Raw genomic sequence first — 19,185 nt, 5'->3', positions numbered from 1 at the left:
CCTCCGCCTCGACCTCCAAATGCTTCAAATCCTCAAAAATAATCTGCACCATCCTCACCATACTCGCCTCCGCCGTCCGTCTCAGCACCTCGGAAAACCTCGGCCGGCTGCAAATCGTCAACCCCCTCCCCATCATATCACAAACACTCTCATCACTCAAAATATCCCCACCCGGTCCACTAAGCATATCCTCCATCAAATGCAAAATCATCAACAGCACCACCTCCTCCTGCGCCGGATCACTAATATCAAACTGACAATGCGTAATCGCCGCGCTCAAGCTCTGCATCGCAAGCGCGAATCTCGGGCTCACCGGCGCGACAAACCCATACGCCAAAAACTTTTGAATAGCCCTCAGCGCCAGCACAGTCACCGGCGCCGCCGTCCCCTTGGTCTGTATAATCTGCAAGAAGGGATACAGCAGCACGAGGGAATCAAACCGGTGAATGTCCTTCACCCCCGCCAGCTCCTGACGAAGCCGTCCGAAACCCGAAATGAGGGGGTTGTCCGCCAATGACTTTCCTTTTTTCCCTCTCAGACCCCATCTGTTTGTTGCCAGCTCGTTCGCGTCTTGCTGTTGCTGCTGGCCAGCGGTGGACTTGCTTCTCGCTCTGGACGAGGGAGACGGCGGGGGGACGAGCTGGATGAGGTTGGGGCTCCCTCCTAGAATGGCCGACACGGACGAGTGCGGGGACCGGGCGTGCTTCTGGATGGCCGACGTGATTGCTATGCACTCGGATATCACCAGCGAGACTGGGTCGACGGCCACGGAAACAGGGCGGGAGCGGTACTGCATTCGGGAGGAGACGATCGGGCCTCCTCCTCTGGTTGTTGTGCCGGTGGTGCTGTTCCGAGGGAGAGGGGTTCCTGGGGCAGAGGGGGCTGTTATGTTGTTGTTGATGTTGACGGTGTCCATGTTGGGTGGTGCGGGAAGGGCATCGTTGCCCATGCTGCTGGTTTAGTTTGCGCTTCTAACTTGTCGCCCTCGGTGGTTGGGAGAAAGGAATCGCCCTTCGACGTGGGGTGGTTGGATATATAATTTGTCGGGTTTCGCTCGAGTTCGATCGAGGGGTCGAGTACTTGGGTTGCGACTTCGAAAGGCAAACAATTGCCCTTGTGACGATATTTGTTCGTGAGAAGAGGACAGACACACTATCAACTTCCCCCCATCTGTTTGTTCCGCCGTGACTGCCAGGCAACTCCCAAAAGAAAAGGTCTATACCCGTTAACCGCGTCAGCAAGAATTATGTCGCGAAGCTGTCTCGGTGAGATGTGTTTGATTCGAAGCGTCAGCGTCGTCACTTGCTGCTGGTTGGCACTCGGGGGGTAGGTTGCGCCTCGTCGTCAACTGTAGCTACAATCCTGGTCCCTGAGGTGGGTGGATAGGACACCTTGAGGCTCAAAGCCGCGAAAGCCAATGAATTGTCAGGTAGCGAAGCCAAGCTCCTTGTTTGGGTGGTCAACTCCAGCGGCCACAATCGGTTAAACAGCGGTCATTGCCCCACAGCTACAGGCAACCACTCAACTGCCACCTGAATAAGCCACCGAGACACACTCATTACAACAGAATAGGGGGATAAAAAAAGATGTCGATGACATGACCCAGTCAGTTCATTTATCTTTATCATAGGTAGTCTTAAACAAAAAGAAGAAGAAACTTGAAAAACGCCTCTGCCATGAATGCTGGCCTGTTGCAAGAAAGTGACACCTAGTGTACATGATATTATGTCGTTCCTTTTTGTCTTGCCGTGTTCCGTCCCGGTCTGGCTTTGCAAAAACGCCCACCCACCTCCCCCCCCTTCCAGCCTCCAAAGTTCTAAAAGAGCCGGATGAAATAGTAAACAAAAAATGGAAGAAGAAGAAGAATGGGATAGATAGACAGACGTAACCATTATCGTGATCACGTCTTGGCAACCTCCTGCTTCCCCTCAACCTTCTGTTGCCCTTGCGCTGGCGCTTGAGCAGCAGGCTGAGCCTCAGCCTTCTTCTCCGCCTGAGCCTCCTTCTCCTTCTTATCTTGCAACGCGATGTTCTGCAGCTTGGTCTTATCTTGCTCCCACTGACCCGTGGTATCACCAAACTCTTCCTTGATCTTCTTGGACTTCTCTGCCTTTTCCTTTTCTTCGGCTTCCTTCGCTAACCTCTCTTTCTCCATTTGCTGTCATCATACGTTAGCAGATATTCGGTCAACAGAGTCTGTGGAGGGAGTAGCGTACCTCCATGTGTTTGATATCGTCAACGCTAGGCTCGTACAAATGCCAGATAGTGTAGTGTGGCAAGCCCACGACCGAGAATTGCATCTTCTTGGCCATCTGCTAGTTGTTAGCTGTGTACCTGGGCAGCCACTCAGAAATTGCGACATACCTTTCCAAAACCTTCAGTCTCGGCATGCTTTTCGAAACTGAAAGCCGGGAAGTGAGCACCATAACGGAAAACTCTCGCCTTGGCCAGAATGCTGACGCCACCAACACCATCGATCTCCATCTCCATATCCGGGTCGCCGTAAGGATCACGCAGGTATGCCAGATGAGGCCGCCATGTCGCGTACTCGGCATAACCCTCCACAATGACAGCGTCTTCGTCAAGAGTGTCGGCAAGAGCAAGGGCGGTTTCCGACTCCTGCCACGAGTTAAGATCATAAGGCTGCTCTCCACCAAGCCAGTCGGGAAGAGGTCTCCAGACATCTGATCGCACAAGAACCGTTAGCCAACCACCCCCACAGACATCGACACTCACCACAGAAAATACTCACTAGGAACAATAACATCCTTATTATGCCTCATCAAATCCTCCAAAATCGTAAACGGCGCCGTCTCCACATCCACATCCCTCCAATACACCCAAGAATGATACGGCCTCAGCGCCGCACTCAACAACCAATTCCTTGCCCTTGCCATCAACTTCCGTCTCGGCGCCTGAGCCGCAAACCCATGCCTGCTCTCCACATCCTGATTCACAATCTGTCCAAAATCCTTCTCAATAATCGAAATCTCCCCAAAGTGCTGATTGTCATCCACATCGTTCTGAATCGCCTCCAAGCTCTCCGTCAGCACCTCCAGCGTCCTGTCCTTAGAGTCCGACACCAAAAACGCCAGGTCGATCAGGTTGTGCGGGTACGTAAAGTTCCTCAGGTGCGAAAAGAACATGCCCAGGTGCGACTCGGCGTCGCGCAGGGGCACGCAGAGCAGGATGCGCTCCTCCCTTTCCCACCCCCTGGCGGTGCCCTGGACGTTAGACAGGTCATAGTATCGCACCGTCTCGAGCTGGAAGTCGTCGCTGCTCGACAGCAGGCCGAGCGAGAGCACCGAGAGGACCGAGCCGCCGTTCCAGGTGATCAGGCCGAAGAGGAAAAGAATGACCGCGACGATGCCGAGCCGTACGAATAAGCGTTTTCGTCTTCGGGATATCGGTGTTGTGCCTCGTGGTGTGAATCTGTTTTCAAATCACAAGTTAGACCAGTCTCCCCGAAACCAAGCGCCGCCCTGAGGAGAAAAGAAAAAAGAAGAGAGCGCACCTGTGGGGAGAAATCTCAAATGTGTTCCCTCGCGGATAACCATTAGAGTACCCGCTTACATGGTGACGGGGGACCACTTTGGACCCCGACGACGTGAAGGGCAGCATTTGTTTTTGTGTGGCGTGCACCGGAGTGGGTGTGAAGGCGTCACTACCAAAAACCGATGGGATAGTTTCCTCGCCCCCTTTCGTTGCGCGCGCAACCTTGGGACGTGGGAAAGCTTAAGCTTGAACCCCTGGGCGTTATCTCTTCGGGGGGACGGGGTGACGGTGAACGGGGGGAGAGGAGGGGACCGGTCTGGAATTCCGTTGTGGTCGTCGGTCAACGCATGGCTCGCCCGTTGTATGCAACGGATACGAAAAAAAAAAAGACAATGGCGTGGCACGAGGAACAAGACTCGCTGAGGTGGCTTTGTGTTGGCGATGGATGGGTCAGGTTGGCAAAAGGTGTTCGCTCGCATCAGCCTCACGGTGCAGCGGCAACCCGTGGCGTTTCGTTTCTGATTTCGAAAAAGGGACCCCCCGGAGGCCTTGGCAGTGTCCAACTCCTGGCTGACGCATTTGCTGGGTCCACTGCCTGACTGCCGAAAAGCGGGTACCTATGACCAATGTCGTTTTGCATTTCCGCGCCGCAGATGGGTCGCAGAGATTGTCGGAAGGTACCGTATATTAAAGTAGCCATCTCATTTACCAGAATCTCGTCCATCTGCAGCTGCTATAGACTGGCAAAAATCCCACATACATCACATAAACACACATGAACAGAGGACAGCAATGAGGTGGAGGACATAGTTGTATTGCATTCTTCTACCATGTGTCTAAATTCTCTCTTGCAGAAGCCTCGGGTTCAAAGATTGTATCTGGATGATACCTAAAACGCATCAACTCAACTCACCTAGTCCGGGTCTACATGGTCGCGCTTGGAAGGGTACGTCTTCTGTCAAGCTGCTGACGGTCAGCGAATAGTCATGGACGAATTGTTTTGAAAAGTTGATGTGTTGGGTCCAGTATCAGGCAAGCCGTTTTTACTCAGCCGTACAGACCGGCCCAAGCTGCCGTACACCATAACGGTGCATGACAGACCCGAACAACGGAAGCCAAATCACATCCCCGAAGGAAAAACACCACAACTGATCATCCCACCCGAAGGCGCTACAGTGCGGATGAATGGCTCGGTCGCACAATATCGTTGAATGGATAGACTATTGTCATCATGATGGACGAAGGGGGCGCGAGTTTGACGATAAACATACCCAGACAGTCCGGTAGATGAGGTGACCACAGTCGTCGACGAGTCAATGTCCCTAACTTTGACAACAGTCAGCAAAAACTGTCGATAATTGGGGAGTGGTGAAATGTGAAAGAAAAGAGAGATGGCATCAGAAAAGTTTTGGTATAGGGTTGTCGCTCATTATAATTCAGAAGCAGAACTGAAAAATATTTTTTTCATCATAAAAGCCGGGGATGAGGAAGAAAGCCATTCGTACCTTGACTGTGTTACTGTGTTGTCGAAGTGATGGCGGGATGTAGCTGTCAGTTGGGTCAAGAAAGAAATCCTGCTACAACTTGTTAGTCAAAGCTGTCAACCAAGGTGGGCTTGTGACGAGTTGACAAGAGGGTGTCCAGTCAGATGGTAGTGCATGTAGTTCAAAAGCGCTCAGAGAAAATCGCGAGAACTGTGTGTATAAGATCATCATAGGACGGGGAAGGTGAAGAAAAAAACGTACTGTATCCAGCGTAGAGCCAGAGTTGGGTTAGTTGTCGGTCCAGCGACCCTTCTGCCCGGCCAAGCCTTTGCAACCACCTCTCCGATCAGGTTCCTAGCGACTAAAGCGAGTCCATGATAAATAGACGCTCCTTCAAGAGAGGCTAAACTTGAAAGGAGAAGGAGCTCGCAAAGGATTGGTTTGTAGGTTGCAAAGTCGGATGTTGGCCATGAGGAAAGGTTGCAGTGTTGTGTGGAAGAGAGGAAAAGCAAGTCGCGATAAATTTTTCGGAAGTTTAAACCTTTTCCCAGAGCTGTGGCTTGTGCGTGTGTGGTCCAAGCTTCATAGTGGGGTTCCAGAAGTGGCTCGCTGGAAATCCAAGATGAAGGCGTTGCAGGCAAGCCACAGGCGACCTCAGGCTTTGGTTTGACTTGAACTGAGAATCAACATCACTGACAAAGTCGACAGAAGCTCAGTGATCTTCTACTTTCGAATTCGGAGATCTCATCGCTTGAATCTTCTTCACGGAAACTGCACGACTTTCTTCCACCAGCCTCTCTCCACATATCTCACTTCAAGGAAAAAAGCATTTTCACCTGCTTTCAACTTACCCAGTTGATATCAAACCACAATGGCTGACAGAAGACGTATCAACGGCCCTCCTGGGGCCACAATGGCGCCAGTATTTGAAGATGACGCCGGTCAACCAGAGATCAAGAACGGCAAGGGAAGAGATCGGGCACCAAATGTCATTCGCAAGACGTGTAAGTGGCCTATCCTTCTTCTAATGTACACACTCATCCACTGACACCTCTTTCAGTTCTCAAGACAGGCGTAACTCCATCAGCTTCTGGTTCCGCCTATCTGGAGTTTGAAGGGTCCAGCAAGAGTGGTGTCTCAGGGTTGAAGCTCAGCTGCACAGTCCATGGGCCACGATCTCTCCCAAGATCAAGCCCATTCTCACCTCACATCGTTTTGTCAGCCCATGTCAAATATGCGCCATTTGCTACAAAGCAGAGACGGGGCTATCTACGAGACCCCAGTGAGAGAGATCTCGGCACCCATCTTGAAACAGCTCTTCGTGGGGCCATCATTGCAGATCGCTGGCCGAAGAGCGGTGTCGATATTATCATCTCGATCATCGAAGGAGATCAAGACAGAGAGACATCAAAATCTCAAGGAGATGAGACTTGGGACATGATGAACGTGTTGAGTGGGTGCATCACAGTGGCTTCAGCTGCATTGGCAGACGCTGGTATCGATTGTGTGGACACTGTTGCCGGAGGTGTTGCTGCACTCGTTCAAGATGCCGGCGAGGACTCAACGCCTAGGATTGTCGTTGACCCCATTCCGTCGGATCACGAAAAGGTATTGGGGGCTTGCTGCGTAGCCTATCTGCCCACAAGAGACGAGATCACCAACTTGTGGTTCAAGGGTGATCTGCCAGCCGCCGATGCTGGTCTGTACACGCAGTTGGTGGAGAACGGCATTCAAGCTTCAAGAACCGCCAACCGGGTGCTTGTTGAGTGCCTGTGTGAAGCTACGAGCTAAGCTTTATCAGCAAGCATATGTCCAACTTACAATAATAGACATGAGTTCATGGACAAATCCAAGGTTGAGACGGGCGCAGTTGTTATTACTTTCAGCCCTGGACATTAGTGACATGCAGTTAGTCGCTGTGTTCACTGTGATCACTGTGGAGGCCAGGGAAGCCAAGGTGAAAATCATGGAAGCGGGGCAATCTGAAGTCTTGTTGTTCCCTCTTATCGCAAGCTGCAAGTCAGCGACGAACTGGGACAGATACGAGAATGCATCACAACCAGGATATCGAATGTAGCCTTCCGATTTGAGACTGGGATGATCCAGTTTGTAGGATTCTACCGTATTCATGAGCGGGGTGTGATTGCGCGTCGCTGGGAAACGTCTCAAACTGGCGATGCATTTATTGGTCGCAAACAACTTTTTGTCGCAGGAAAGATGCCCGGTTTCCCAAGCTTTGGCTGTTTTTCGAGAAGCTTCAAACCGTTTTCCGGCCAGATTTGCGGGTTCGGGGCTGTGGGGGCTTCCACAGTGTCCCCGGTGCAACGGACTGTGCCATTCCATAGTTACAAACCGGCCAAACAACGTCTCAATTCCTTCCACGTGGACACTGTGTGGCCGCAACCAAGAATGATTGCTCCTCCTTTTTCGGCGATCCAGGCGCCTCTGCCGAACACCTCCCACGCTCTCCTGACGCTAAACACGCTAGAGCTGCAGCAGTGATTCGTCGCCCCCCCTGACGTTATCGTTTCCATGGATGTTTGTGCCTGCGAGTTTTCCAAAGACAGCCGCTCGAGTCCGAAGCGCCAATCGTCGATTGACCAAAGAAAGAAGAGAGAGGCATCGCAACTCAGCCGCCATCCAGGCTGTGTTCTTCCTTCGTTTTTGTCGTAGTAATTCCTCAAACCGACACTCGTTCCCTCAATTCCTCCTTCCTACGACTGACACCTCTGCGGTCCACGTTACGTTGCCTTTTGCTACCTTCAAATTATTATACGGCCTTTAATTCCATCAACTTGCCTAATTTCCGCTTCATTCGTCATTCGCTTTGCGTGCGCTCGCGATAGATAACCAGGAGGATAACGACTCTCGACGTCGAACCTATCCGATACCTATTTCCCAAAACAGCGATCAATTGACTTGATGTGTTTGCGACCAAGGAGCCTGTAGTACCACCCCGACCCAACCCCCACGGCGCAAACGCTGAGCAAGCCGATTTTACTCGATCCCGAGAACATCTAAACACCCCAAACATTCGAGGCTTTCATTCACGATGGGCGGCAAAAAGTGGCGATGGGGTGTTATACTCGACGCAGGATCTTCCGGAACCAGGTTACATATCTACCGATGGAAAGATCCAGAGAAGGCGCTCAAGGGCGCATCAAAACATGACCTCGCCAGTTTGCCAAAATTGATGACAGAAAAGATATGGACGAAAAAGATCAGGCCGGGAATCTCGACATTTGGGGAGAAGGTTGACAAGGTCGGCCCGGATCATCTCCAGTCCCTGATTGACCATGCGCTCGAGATCATCCCCAAGGACAAGATCAGGGACACCCCGATATTCTTAATGGCGACGGCCGGTGTGCGCCTGCTTCCCGCGGTTCAACAATCAGCCTTAACGCGCGAGGTCTGCTACTACCTACGATCAAACACACAATTTTCGTTGCCAGACTGCGACATGCACATTCAAGTTATCAAGGGGGAAACAGAAGGATTGTATGGCTGGATAGCCTCAAACTACCTCCTTGGCGGCTTCGACAACCCCGATAAACACCAGCATGGAAAAGGTCACCACACATATGGCTTCCTCGACATGGGTGGTGCCTCGGCGCAAATCGCCTTTGCCCCCAACGCCACCGAAGCAGAAAAGCACGCCGACGACCTCAAGCTCTTACGATTACGAACACTCGATGGCTCCCCTGTGGAATACAAAGTATTCACCACGACCTGGCTCGGCTTTGGCGTAAACCAAGCGCGTGAATCCTACGTCGAATCTCTCGAAGATTTGTATCCATCTTCCTCCACCGAACTCCCGGACCCTTGCTTGCCAAAAGGCCTGAGAACCACCCTCGACGGTGTCCCGGTAAAAACCCCCAAACCGAAAAATACCACCCTCATCGGCACCGGCCACTTTGACGAGTGCCTCAAGAAAACCTACCCCCTCCTCGGCAAAGACAAACCCTGCAGCGACAACCCCTGCCTCATCAACGGGCAGCACGTCCCCGCCATCGACTTTGACGTGAACCACTTCATCGGCGTCTCTGAATACTGGCACACCACCCACGGCGTGTTTGGCGGCAAAGACGACAAGGCCTACGACTTTACCACCTACCAAAAGAGGGTAAAAGACTACTGCAGCCAGGACTGGACGTCCATCTCGAAAGGGTTGAATCCGAAAAAGGAGCACGCCGCCAAGAATGCACAGGAGGCGTGCTTCAAGGCGAGCTGGTTGATCAATGTGCTGCATGACGGGATTGGGGTGCCGAGGATAGGGATGGAGGATTTACCCCAGGTTAATGTGTCCAAGGGCACGCAGGGGGCGTTGGAACATGCGAAAGAAAAGGGGTTTTTGGAGCCGTTCCAGGCGGTAGATAAGATTGATGGGATTGAGGTTAGTTGGACGTTGGGGAAGATGGTGCTTTACGCTGCTGGGCAGGTGCCGCCGAAGAGTGGGGATGATGGGTACCCTGTGGGATTTGGGGGTAATGTTGTGAGTGGGAAGGCGGTGCCAGATGATTTTCAGTTTGCGGGCTCGAGCTGGAGGCCAGTGGGCGGTGATAATGGGAAGCATCATAATGGCACGGTGGGGGGGGATGACGATGACTGGGATTTGGACGCGGAGGATATTTTGGATCGGGCGAGGACGAGGGGAGGGCAGATGGGGTTTTGGGTGTTTTTGGGGTTGGTGGGGTTAGTGATGTGGTGGTTTAGGAAACGGGAGAGGAGGATGAGGGTTTACAGCCGGGTGAGGGGCTTGACGAGGCGGAGGAGGAGTCATACCGGAAAGTATGTACCTGGTGGGAATAGGAGTCCGTTGACGAAACTCACTACCAAGCTCTTTGGGGGGAGATCGTCAAGTGGGGGGGGTTATGAGAGGGTGATGGAGGAAGGGGAGCTCGATCGGTTTGAGCTGGGGGATGTTGCGTCTAGCAGCGGCAGTGGGGAGTATTCTGATGAGGACTCGAGCAGTGACCACTCCCGCGGATCGAAAGCCGGATCTCAGTTTGGGAGGAGCTCGGGCCTGGCGACGCCTACTGCTACGAGCGGGGGTGGGCTGGGTGGGGGGTATGGGTTTGAGACTGTGACGACGGTGGGAGGGGGGATGTCGGCGCTGAATAGGAGCGGGTTAGTGGTGAGGACGGATAGTAGGGAGCGGTTGAGCCTGCCGTTGAGTGGGGGTGTGGGAGGGGTAACTGGGAGGAGGAGCAGGGCGGGAAGTCCGACTAGGATGAAGAGTCCTTTGGGGGGAGGGACATCACCGCTGGATGACAGGTGATTTGTGTGAAGGGAGAGAGATGTGAAATGGGTATATGTGATATGGACTGCCTTTTTTTTTGTGATGGAACATGGAAGAGATGTAGGAATGATGAATTGCTAGCGACTGGTTATTGGGTGTGGTATCACTTTTAGTATCTGTTTACTTTTCTTGTTCACAAAAAAGGACTTTTTTGTTTGGGATGGGCAAAGACATTTAGCATTTAGGAGTTTAGTATTCTTTCGATTCAAGGGATGCATTTCCATCGGATATTGCTTGACTATATTTGGCATGCTTGCGATTTTGTCATGTCTAGTTTTGGGTTGTTTGGAAATATATTTGTCCAAATACTCCTCATCACTCTATCCAGTCTATGCAATCCTGCACCGAGGCCCATGTCGAGGTTAATAATCCATACTTACTGCTAATTAGCCCAAAGTAGGTGCCTCTCGTACTGACTTCTTCTTGAACAATTCTTTTGGATGTAACATTATTCTATGAACCGAAAAAAAAAGAGCAGCCTTGAACTCCCCCTAAAGACACTGGCTCCTTTGATGCACCCTCCAAACCTCCTTCTCCAGTTCATACACTTCCCGGCTAATTTCCCTCTGTCATCTAACCCCCATTCCTCAAAGCTCAATACCCTAAACATCCCTCTCAAGAAAAGCCGGATCAGACCTCACCCTCCCCTCGAACTTCCTCCACCACTGCTCAAAAGCCTTGATCGGCACCACCTCCTCCCCGTTGTGCATCCTGCCCGAGTAACTACTCAAAAAGTTAAACGCATTGTTTATTATCCTCTGAGCCAGCTGCAACGTTTGTCCCCCACCATTACTCCCCGTCCCTGCTGCTGTTGGAACAAAAGCTTTGGACTGCTTGTTGGCCAACTCCTGCATCTTCAACCCGACGGCCGCCTCTGGCTCGACGCTTATCCCTATTGCCACCCCCTTGGAGGTGTCGTTGCTGAGTTTGAAGATTGCAGAGGGTTTCCCGTGGCCTAGGGCGCCGAGGAAGGCAATGTCGAATTCTTGACCGGAATTAGGGTCCGTGGGGGGAGTGAGGAGGTGGATTGCTGCTGCGTGGGCGGGGGGGAGGGTTATACCCGGCAGGAGGAAGACGACGATGTGGGAGAAGGGTTTTGTGTTGGGGGAGGGGGGGATGGAGTAGATGAAGGAGGTGTCAGACAGAATTTTTGTTGGGGTGGTTATGACGGGTTGGCCGGCGGGGACGAGGCCGAAGGTTTGGGACATTGTTGATGGGTGAGATATCCACACAACAAGCGGGATGAATGGTGGTGTGTGACGAGGCTGGCTACACTATGGGAGCATAACCCTGCTTGGGCTTTCAAAGTTCGGGATAATTCCGTCCGGTGGTTCGGGAGGATGAGTGGGGGTTAGGTTGACCGTTGGGCTTTTGCTCAGGTGACTACCTGACAAGGTAGGTAGCCGTTTTGGGTGGTTTTAATGCCGCCGGATAGAGAACCCGTGGGTTCGGATGGTTGGTAGGCCGAGGCTTGTGAAAGACGATCTTATCTTTTGCTCGGTGTGTGGTGGTTAATGACGAGATGCTGACGGATTGGGTGGTTCCACGGTCGATGTGTTTGGTAACCAATCGCAAGGCTTGAACTGGGTGCTCAACTCAGATCATGCGCTCTCCCAAATCGATAAAGCTGCTGTATAAGTGCCCAGGAGGTCCGCATGTGTTCCCCGGCACATGCGAGGATTGGTGGTACCGATGGCTACACGAAGGCTTTGGTGAGGAGCTGTCGTTCGTGGTGGTCGTCTCAACTAGGGAAGCATGTATATGCAATGCACATGAATGAGTGTTGTGCGAGTTGAATAGTTTGCCAGTATTTGTCAACGGTGACCGGGTTCAGGCCTATATGATCGGCTGGTAGACGTCTCGAGTTGTTCCTGGCGTGCTTCTAGTGCAAATAATCAATCAAATCAACCATGCTCCAAAGAAGTCGAATCCACAGAATCACCTTCCCAGTTCTAGAGTGCTCCACACAAAGGTGCCAAGACAAACTGGAAGATGTCAAGAACTCGAAGCATTTCTTGGACGCTGTGCTGTGCTGGCCCGCAGTGGGGTTCAGTTCTGTTGCAGCACTGCCAGCGGACGGCGGCGGGGGTGTCGCATACGCTTAGGTCACGGCCATCATCACCTCGCTCACATATGCACCACTTCATCCCTCCATCACTCCATCACTCCATCAGCTCTGCCTCTCCTTGCAAATCGCAATCCCTGTTTTCCTGTTTTCCCGCTGGAGAAGGCCGTGAACCATGGATGCCACCCGGCGTTGGTCCTACTGGGGACCACCTGCAAGAGCCAGGTAGGATCCATCCGTCCATCTCTCATCATCCCTCACCTCTGCAAATCCAATCCTTGTCCCATTGTCCCATTGTCCGTCTGCCCGGCTGTCCGGGATGCACAGCGGGAGGGCTGTGATGAACGGGACTAACGTTTAGGACGGGAGGTAGGCCCGGTATCAGGCAAAGCCTTTTCCCACTTATATCAGCTTATATCTCGCATGTATCGCCGTTTGCTGGTTCTGCTCGGCTGTTCAGTTTGCCTGTTTGTTCTCATCATTATTATCATCATCTGGATCTTCGCCTGCCGTCTTTCTGATTTTCTGTTCCCTTCAAAGCTTGTTTCTTTCGACTCGGTTGTTAAAGTTGTTGCGAGATCGAGTCTTGGTCTCATTGCCGTGCAGCACCGCACACCGCACAGCCTTCAATCCACTTCTCCATTTAAACGGAACCCGAGTCTTGTCGTTGCAACTTCATCTTCACCGGCGCGCATCCATCGCAAGAGAGCCATTGTTTCTCAGTCCATCTCCGAGACAGTTCCGAAAGTTACACGTGCTGAGCAGCCAAACTCGTGGCCAAAAAGCAATCATGACACCACAGCGGCTGGCTACCATTGACATGGTGAACGACTGTGATGGGTGAGTTCACAATATCCTATTCCGTGCAGCTACACACCCTTTTCTTCTTAGCAGCGAGCTATTCCAGCCGGCGACCCTGCAGCTGGCACTACTCATCCAACCGGCCGCATTGAATGGATGTGCCGACGCCTCTCATCATGCTTGGCCCCCAAAGCCTGCCTTACCGAGACGTTGTGTGACGTTGGCATCTGTGAGACCTGCCGGATCTGCCACCTCTGCCGCCACGCACGCGCGGGTCTAGATCTGAGACATATACACTTCACAGAATATTTTGACTAAACACCATGACGCAGCTTCCCCGACCTCGAGACGAACCCCAGAGGATACGCAGACCAGCTAAGCAGACTCTACACCCTCGTCTGGGAAGATGACCAAGGCGCCTTCCCTATCGGTTACCTCCCCATCACCGTCCTCGATGCCCTCAGAAAGACCCCCGCCAGCATCCGCGGCCGTCTCGATATCAACCCCACCGCCAGAACCGCCGCCCTATGGCAGAACCTCAAGTCCTACGAAGAGCGCACCAAGCAAGCCGCCCAACTGACCTCCTACTGGCGCAAGAACCAAACCTTCCGCCTCCTCAGAGGATGGCGCAACGAAATGTGGCCCGTCTACGGCCGCAACGGCGAGCTCCTCATGAGCATCGAGCGAGCAGCCATGGGCCTCTTTGGCACCACTCGCTACGGAGTACACATGACGGCCTACCTCCGTCGCAAAGACAACACGAGCGACTACGACTTCCGCATCTGGGTCCCCAAGCGCTCCAGCAACAAGTCAACTTACCCCGGCATGCTGGACAACACCGTCGCCGGCGGGCTCATGACCCACGAGGATCCCTTCGAATGTATCATCCGCGAGGCTGACGAGGAGGCGTCCCTCCCCGAAGATGTCATGCGCCGGAGCGCGGTGGAAACCGGCACTGTCACTTACATCTTCATCACGGATGAACGGTCAGGAGGAGAGCCAGGGTACATCTACCCCGAGTGCCAATGGGTCTATGATCTTGAACTGCCGTCTGATGGGAGCGTCGTCCCCAAGCCCAAGGATGGGGAGGTGGAGAGCTTTAGTCTACATACGGTGGAGGAGATCCAGGAGCAGCTTGCCCAGGGGTTGTGGAAGCCCAATTGCGCCATGGTCATGCTCGATTTCTTTGCGAGACACGGTGTCTACACTCCGGAAAACCAGCCTTACTATGACCAGATTTGCGCCCGGGCCCATCGCTTCATTCCCTTTCCTGGACCACACTGGAATTACCAGCACCCTGATACGAGGTGTTGAAGAAGAAGAAGAAGTTAGCTCCGTTTCTGGGTATCTCTTCTGTCATTGCCCCCATCCGCCAGCTTTTTTTTGTTCCTGTCCATAAATTTGTTCCTTTTGCACCCTTAACGCCAGATTCCCCATGCTGTACTACTCCTTCTCTCTATCCTTGCTTCTCGAAAGGGTCTTTGGTTGCGGGCGCGCCTGAAGAAATGGCTATTCCTTTGATAGATTGCATATTATAGACGCAAGCAAAGTCTTTCCCCTCTCTTGTTTAGCCAACATGAGCGCTCTCGTCCGATGGTGTGGTTTGCTGTCCATAATCAAGTTGATCATCGTCTGCGAACCAAGAGGTAGACGTATTCCACCCTCAACGGGGTGAGCTTCTTGTAAGGCCCGACAAGAGACATCAGCAGCCCGCCGAAGGAGATGTATGCCTTGCTGTAATTCCACTCGTGTCAGCCGTTACTTTCCATGTTACCAATCGGCGAAACATACATAGTCTGCCCATCCTCCCCATCCTCAAACTTGTAAATCTTGCCGTAGCAGACATAGTCGTACTGGTCGGCAAGCGAGCCCTCGCTCGCACCCATCTTGGCGACGTCGCGCCAGCCGCGCTCGTCGTCTTTGGTGCCGTCGTAGTGGAGGGAGGTGGCGATGAGCATGTTCAGCTCGTCGCCTTCCTTGCAGGGGAAGAGCTCGTTGTTGATGTCGAGGGTGATCTCAATTGACTTGTCTTCCGAGGTGGCGTAGATGCGGTCGACGCGGTCGTATTTCTTGTCGGAGAGCTTGTGGACGCGGAAGTTGTCCTCGAAGAGCTGGGCGTCGGAGCCGAGGCCGGCCATTTTGATTGTGGTATTTGGGTGAGGAGGGGTGGTGGTGAAGCGAGGGTAAACGGGGTTGGCGAGAATAAAGCAATTGGTTGTGCTGGACGACTCGAGAGCTCTTGTGTGATGGGCCAGTGTTTGATGGTTGCGACTGAAGTCAAAAAAATCCCAAGGCTGAAAACGACTAGTGCTCCAAGGTTTGGGGAAACAGGTGGGGGCCGCACGGGCAGGGGTCCCTGTCACTGAGGCTGGCGGCGGGGCTGTCCCTTGCAACTGATATCGAAACTTTTTGAGCTTATCGGTCATCAACCCCTCCAATTGACCCCTCCATAGCTTCCGCGACAGCTACACTTTTTGGACCAATCTTTAAACATGTCATTCATCAAGAGAAATACAGTACTATCTTCGAGACCTGGGAGAGCCATCCCAGGGGCAAAGCAACCAGATGCCGAGAATCAACCACCACCGCCGGGTGTGAGACCGTCGCCGCTGGACGGTCGACCAACAACGTCTACCGGAACCGCATCGCTAGATCAACTCCTTGCTGGTCACAGTGGGTTACCACTAGGAACCTGTCTTTTGGTGGAAGAACAAGGGACGACAGACTTTTCAGGTATCCTACTCAGATATTATGCTGCCGAAGGCCTCGTCCAAGGGCACCAAGTACACCTCGTCGGCTACCCACCACAATGGAGGAGGAACCTCCCGGGCCTAGCCGAACCTGACAAGAAATCAAAGTCAGAACAGCCACCACCGGCGCAAGAGGAAAAGATGAAGATTGCATGGAGATACGAAGCTCTTGGGAACTCAGCAGCGTCAGGAAATACCCCACGAGGAGATGCCAACCAGCCCACTTTCTGCCACTCGTTCGATCTCGCCAAGCGCCTCGAGCCAGCTGTTTGCAAAGGGTCACTCAATCCAACACCGAGCACTGGGCCACCTTTGTTTGATGCCAGACCTCAGCCAACGAGTATATCTCCTCTAAAAGCCATCATCAGACACCTGCAGACGAAGCTCGAAACCTCGCCCTCAAGCGATATTCACCGTGTGGTTATCCCCAGTCTTTTGCTGCCAGAGCTTTACGCACCACAATGCAGTCTTCCATCCGAAGTGCTGCAATTCTTGCATGCTCTAAGGGCGTTACTACGAAGGTACAGCACCCAGCTGACGGCGATTATCACTCTACAAACATCGCTGTACCCAAGGAGTTCAGGGTTGGTTAGGTGGATGGAGTTGCTGTGTGATGGAGTGCTTGAGTTGATTCCTCTACCGGCTACGCCTGGGGCAGCTCCTCCGTCAAGCTCATCTGAGAAGACAGAACAGGCACAGGGGCTGCTGAAGGCACATACGCTACCGATCTATCATGAGAAGGGAGGTGGTGGAGCCGAGACGAGTTCGTTTAGGGAGACTCTTTCGTTTAGCTTGAGTGCGACAAAGGGTCTTAATATCAAGCCTTATAGCTTGCCGCCTATGGAGGAGGAGGAGAACAAGGAGAAGTCACCTGCTGGTACGATCAGGGATGGGATTGACTTCTAGCCGAGGGTCATGGGTGCTTCGGACAGGCAGATATTGATCCCAATTTCTCCTACACTCGGGTCCTGACCTCGCCTTTGGTCCGACCTATCCTCACAATGGTTGTATCGAGAACCATGGCCAACAAGAACTCGAGTTGAGGCACACTGCCCCTCAAAGACGGGACCATCGGGCCGATCAGTCATGACGCTTTGTGATCTATCATGCAGCTACTTTGCACTGCTGTGCGACCAACCTCACGATGCTGTACCCCGGCAGCAGATTATATTTTGACAAATAGCAATGGCACATGGCCGTTAGAACTAGGCTGCTTCAGGGGGCATCGAAATGCTCAGTGGTATCTTGAGTCTTAACAATTTCTCACAATTTTGGATCGAGAGAATTTGTGGCTTGCAATGTATGTACGACCGTTACAGCCCCCGGGGGTAGCTAGTAGCTGATGAATAATAGGAGAATTGATAACACGCAAATTCACATGCTAAGCATGCTCTATAATTCACGTCCTCATTTCACAAACCTGCACCTGACGTCAGTCGAAGATGCTCACACCACCAACCCTGACCCTAACCATCTATATCTGCCTGCACGGACCCCTTCTCTCTGGAAAATCAGCCAAGCCGACTTTTTCTGTTCTGAAATAGTGGAGCCCCACAAAATTTTCTGTCCCATAAATTTGCATCCAAAGCGACTCACCACCAAACCTCTTTTGTCTTCTTCTCCAACGTTGCTGCTCTCTTCCTCAGAGCAGCATCGCCAAACACAAGGTATGTCGACGTTCATTTCTACTATCACCCCGCCTTACAGCACAACGAAGAGAGAGAAACCTCTTTTACATGATTATATAAATCTTCGTATCAATCTGTCAATCCACTGAATACTCTGTGATGACCGCGAACTAGTCCAAGGCTTATGATATCTGGTTCTCTCTCTTCATTTTTTGTTATGTACAAAACCATTCAAAGGAGTTTCTTTCTAACTTTCTTTACAGATCAGTGTTGTTTCAAGATGGCCACCTCTACCTCTACCCCAACCCACCCTCCTGTCCGGATCTCGCTGATCGCAGGCCGGTACCTCGTCTTTGACATTGACGCGGTGATGGTCCTGAGGCGGAGTTTTGGGCTCTGCGGGGTGCTGACGGGCACGATGCCGCAGAACCCTACGCAGAACTTGTTTCTGAGTATGCCACAGGAGCTGAGGGCGGAGGAGGCGAGGTTGGTGGTTGATAGAGGGGCGGGGTATGTTGCTGATGAGGCGGGTGATCATTTGAGGCTTCTCAAGGAAATGAGCTCGGGTGTAGGGGAGAAGAGGAGGGAGGGGTATTTGAGGGAGCTGAGGGAGAAGAGGGTGGCTGCCAAGAGGCTGTTTGATGAGGAGAAGGAGGCGGTGAGGAGGATGCATGAGGGTAAGAGGGGGAAGGGGAAGAAGAAGGTGCAGAAGGTTGAGGAGAGTGGTGGTGGTGGTGACTCGCTTTTTGAGACGGCGACTGCTGTGCAGCCTGCGCCCAAGGAAGCCCTTCCTGCCATTACGCCTTCGACTAGCAATGCGATGCTTGATCCGGCGGGCACTAGTGGTGTTATTGCTGATGAGAACTTGCCTGAGCCGTCTGCTTTTTACAGGGAGCTGAACAAACGAGGCTATTTCACCACACCGGGGCTCAGGTTTGGTGGAGGGTATTCGGTTTATCCGTCTGATCCGTTCAAGTTTCATGCTCATTATTTGAGTAGCTGTTATGGATGGGATGAGAAGGTTCCGATGTTGGATATTGTTACTAGTGGACGGCTGGGGACAGCGGTGAAGAAGAGTTTTATGTTTGGGGCGGAGATGGAAGAGGAGAAGGGAGGGAAGAAACGTGGGGAGGGGGAGGTGAGGATGTTTTGTGTTGAGTGGGCGGGCATGTAGATGTGTTTCGAAGCAATGATACCCTTTTTAATTGTGTGTTGTATCTTTGTTCTTGAAATGTGCTGCTCTTGATGAAAACATGATGTAGGATGGATGAAGAAGTCGAATCCAAGTCGGTTGACTTCTCGAGGCCCTGTTAGTGTCTGAGTAGCTCGTTGATGCTGGGAAGTAGACGGTCCCGAGTCAAAATACACCTCCATCACCATGTTTTTATTGCTCGGCACCTGAAACATGACAACTTTGGCATGTAGGTAGGTAATTTCGATCACCCAGATATTGACAGGATGGAAATGCTCAAATTTGTACTTTCTGTATGGGAACTCTTTGCACAAAAAAAAAATTTAAACGGAAAAAAGACCAACATCATCAACCGCATTCTCGCTCTCCGGACATAGATGTGTAAATCACCTCATGTAATGCCACCACAAAATGTAAACGCTTTCTTCCCATAACAAGATCCGTGTTAAAAACAATATCCCTCCTGCTCTC

At 52.3% G+C, this 19,185-nt stretch overlaps 8 protein-coding genes across 8 annotated transcripts; 5 read left to right on the top strand and 3 right to left on the bottom strand.

The window, feature by feature from the left end:
- Positions 1–4: 4 nt before the first annotated feature.
- On the bottom strand, positions 5–5,465 carry ANP1 (Mannan polymerase II complex anp1 subunit). The gene is made up of 7 exons (XM_062914058.1): positions 5,241–5,465; positions 5,001–5,069; positions 3,515–4,821; positions 2,753–3,432; positions 2,365–2,684; positions 2,217–2,312; positions 5–2,158 (listed from the first exon to the last, which is right to left on the bottom strand). The coding sequence occupies exons 3-7, from the start codon at positions 3,619–3,621 to the stop codon at positions 1,901–1,903; spliced, it is 1,461 nt and encodes a 486-aa protein (XP_062762879.1). The 5' UTR covers positions 3,622–4,821; positions 5,001–5,069; positions 5,241–5,465; the 3' UTR covers positions 5–1,900.
- A 167-nt stretch (positions 5,466–5,632) lies between these two features.
- MTR3 (3'-5'-exoribonuclease) lies at positions 5,633–6,770 on the top strand (the record flags this gene model as incomplete). The annotated part of the gene is made up of 2 exons (XM_062914059.1): positions 5,633–5,983; positions 6,040–6,770. Exons 1-2 carry the CDS (start codon positions 5,851–5,853, stop codon positions 6,768–6,770), a joined length of 864 nt encoding a protein of 287 aa, XP_062762878.1. The 5' UTR covers positions 5,633–5,850.
- A 1,261-nt stretch (positions 6,771–8,031) lies between these two features.
- Positions 8,032–10,257, top strand: YND1 (Golgi apyrase; the record flags this gene model as incomplete). The annotated part of the gene is made up of 1 exon (XM_062914060.1): positions 8,032–10,257. One exon carries the CDS (start codon positions 8,032–8,034, stop codon positions 10,255–10,257), a length of 2,226 nt encoding a protein of 741 aa, XP_062762877.1.
- A 623-nt stretch (positions 10,258–10,880) lies between these two features.
- QC763_602110 (uncharacterized protein) lies at positions 10,881–11,486 on the bottom strand (the record flags this gene model as incomplete). The annotated part of the gene is made up of 1 exon (XM_062914061.1): positions 10,881–11,486. One exon carries the CDS (start codon positions 11,484–11,486, stop codon positions 10,881–10,883), a length of 606 nt encoding a protein of 201 aa, XP_062762876.1.
- A 1,647-nt stretch (positions 11,487–13,133) lies between these two features.
- Positions 13,134–14,580, top strand: QC763_602120 (uncharacterized protein; the record flags this gene model as incomplete). Its single annotated transcript, XM_062914062.1, has 2 exons — positions 13,134–13,183; positions 13,477–14,580. The coding sequence occupies 2 exons, from the start codon at positions 13,134–13,136 to the stop codon at positions 14,456–14,458; spliced, it is 1,032 nt and encodes a 343-aa protein (XP_062762875.1). The 3' UTR covers positions 14,459–14,580.
- Positions 14,337–15,523, bottom strand: RPB8 (DNA-directed RNA polymerases I, II, and III subunit RPABC3). Its single transcript, XM_062914063.1, has 2 exons — positions 14,936–15,523; positions 14,337–14,878 (listed from the first exon to the last, which is right to left on the bottom strand). The coding sequence occupies exons 1-2, from the start codon at positions 15,280–15,282 to the stop codon at positions 14,770–14,772; spliced, it is 456 nt and encodes a 151-aa protein (XP_062762874.1). The 5' UTR covers positions 15,283–15,523; the 3' UTR covers positions 14,337–14,769.
- Positions 15,524–15,636: 113 nt separating this feature from the next.
- ELP4 (Elongator subunit elp4) lies at positions 15,637–16,800 on the top strand (the record flags this gene model as incomplete). Its single annotated transcript, XM_062914064.1, has 1 exon — positions 15,637–16,800. One exon carries the CDS (start codon positions 15,637–15,639, stop codon positions 16,798–16,800), a length of 1,164 nt encoding a protein of 387 aa, XP_062762873.1.
- A 324-nt stretch (positions 16,801–17,124) lies between these two features.
- SEN34 (tRNA-splicing endonuclease subunit) lies at positions 17,125–18,696 on the top strand (the record flags this gene model as incomplete). The annotated part of the gene is made up of 2 exons (XM_062914065.1): positions 17,125–17,194; positions 17,786–18,696. 2 exons carry the CDS (start codon positions 17,125–17,127, stop codon positions 18,694–18,696), a joined length of 981 nt encoding a protein of 326 aa, XP_062762872.1.
- Between the last annotated feature and the right edge of the window lie 489 nt (positions 18,697–19,185).

This window comes from Podospora pseudopauciseta, chromosome 6 (assembly GCF_035222475.1).
Source record: "Podospora pseudopauciseta strain CBS 411.78 chromosome 6, whole genome shotgun sequence".
NCBI classification, from domain to species: Eukaryota; Fungi; Ascomycota; class Sordariomycetes; order Sordariales; family Podosporaceae; genus Podospora; species Podospora pseudopauciseta.
This window is presented reverse-complemented; position numbering and strand designations above follow the sequence as displayed.

Coding starts and splice junctions, on each gene's coding strand:
- ANP1 (XM_062914058.1), bottom strand. CDS start 3,621: ATGCTGCCCTTCACGTCGTCGGGGTCCAAAGTGGTCCCCCGTCACCAT. Junction 3,433..3,514: donor TTTGAGATTTCTCCCCACAG/GTGCGCTCTCTT, acceptor ATTTGAAAACAG/ATTCACACCACGAGGCACAA. Junction 2,159..2,216: donor ACGATATCAAACACATGGAG/GTACGCTACTCC, acceptor GTATGATGACAG/CAAATGGAGAAAGAGAGGTT.
- RPB8 (XM_062914063.1), bottom strand. CDS start 15,282: ATGGCCGGCCTCGGCTCCGACGCCCAGCTCTTCGAGGACAACTTCCGC. Junction 14,879..14,935: donor GGGGAGGATGGGCAGACTAT/GTATGTTTCGCC, acceptor GTGGAATTACAG/CAAGGCATACATCTCCTTCG.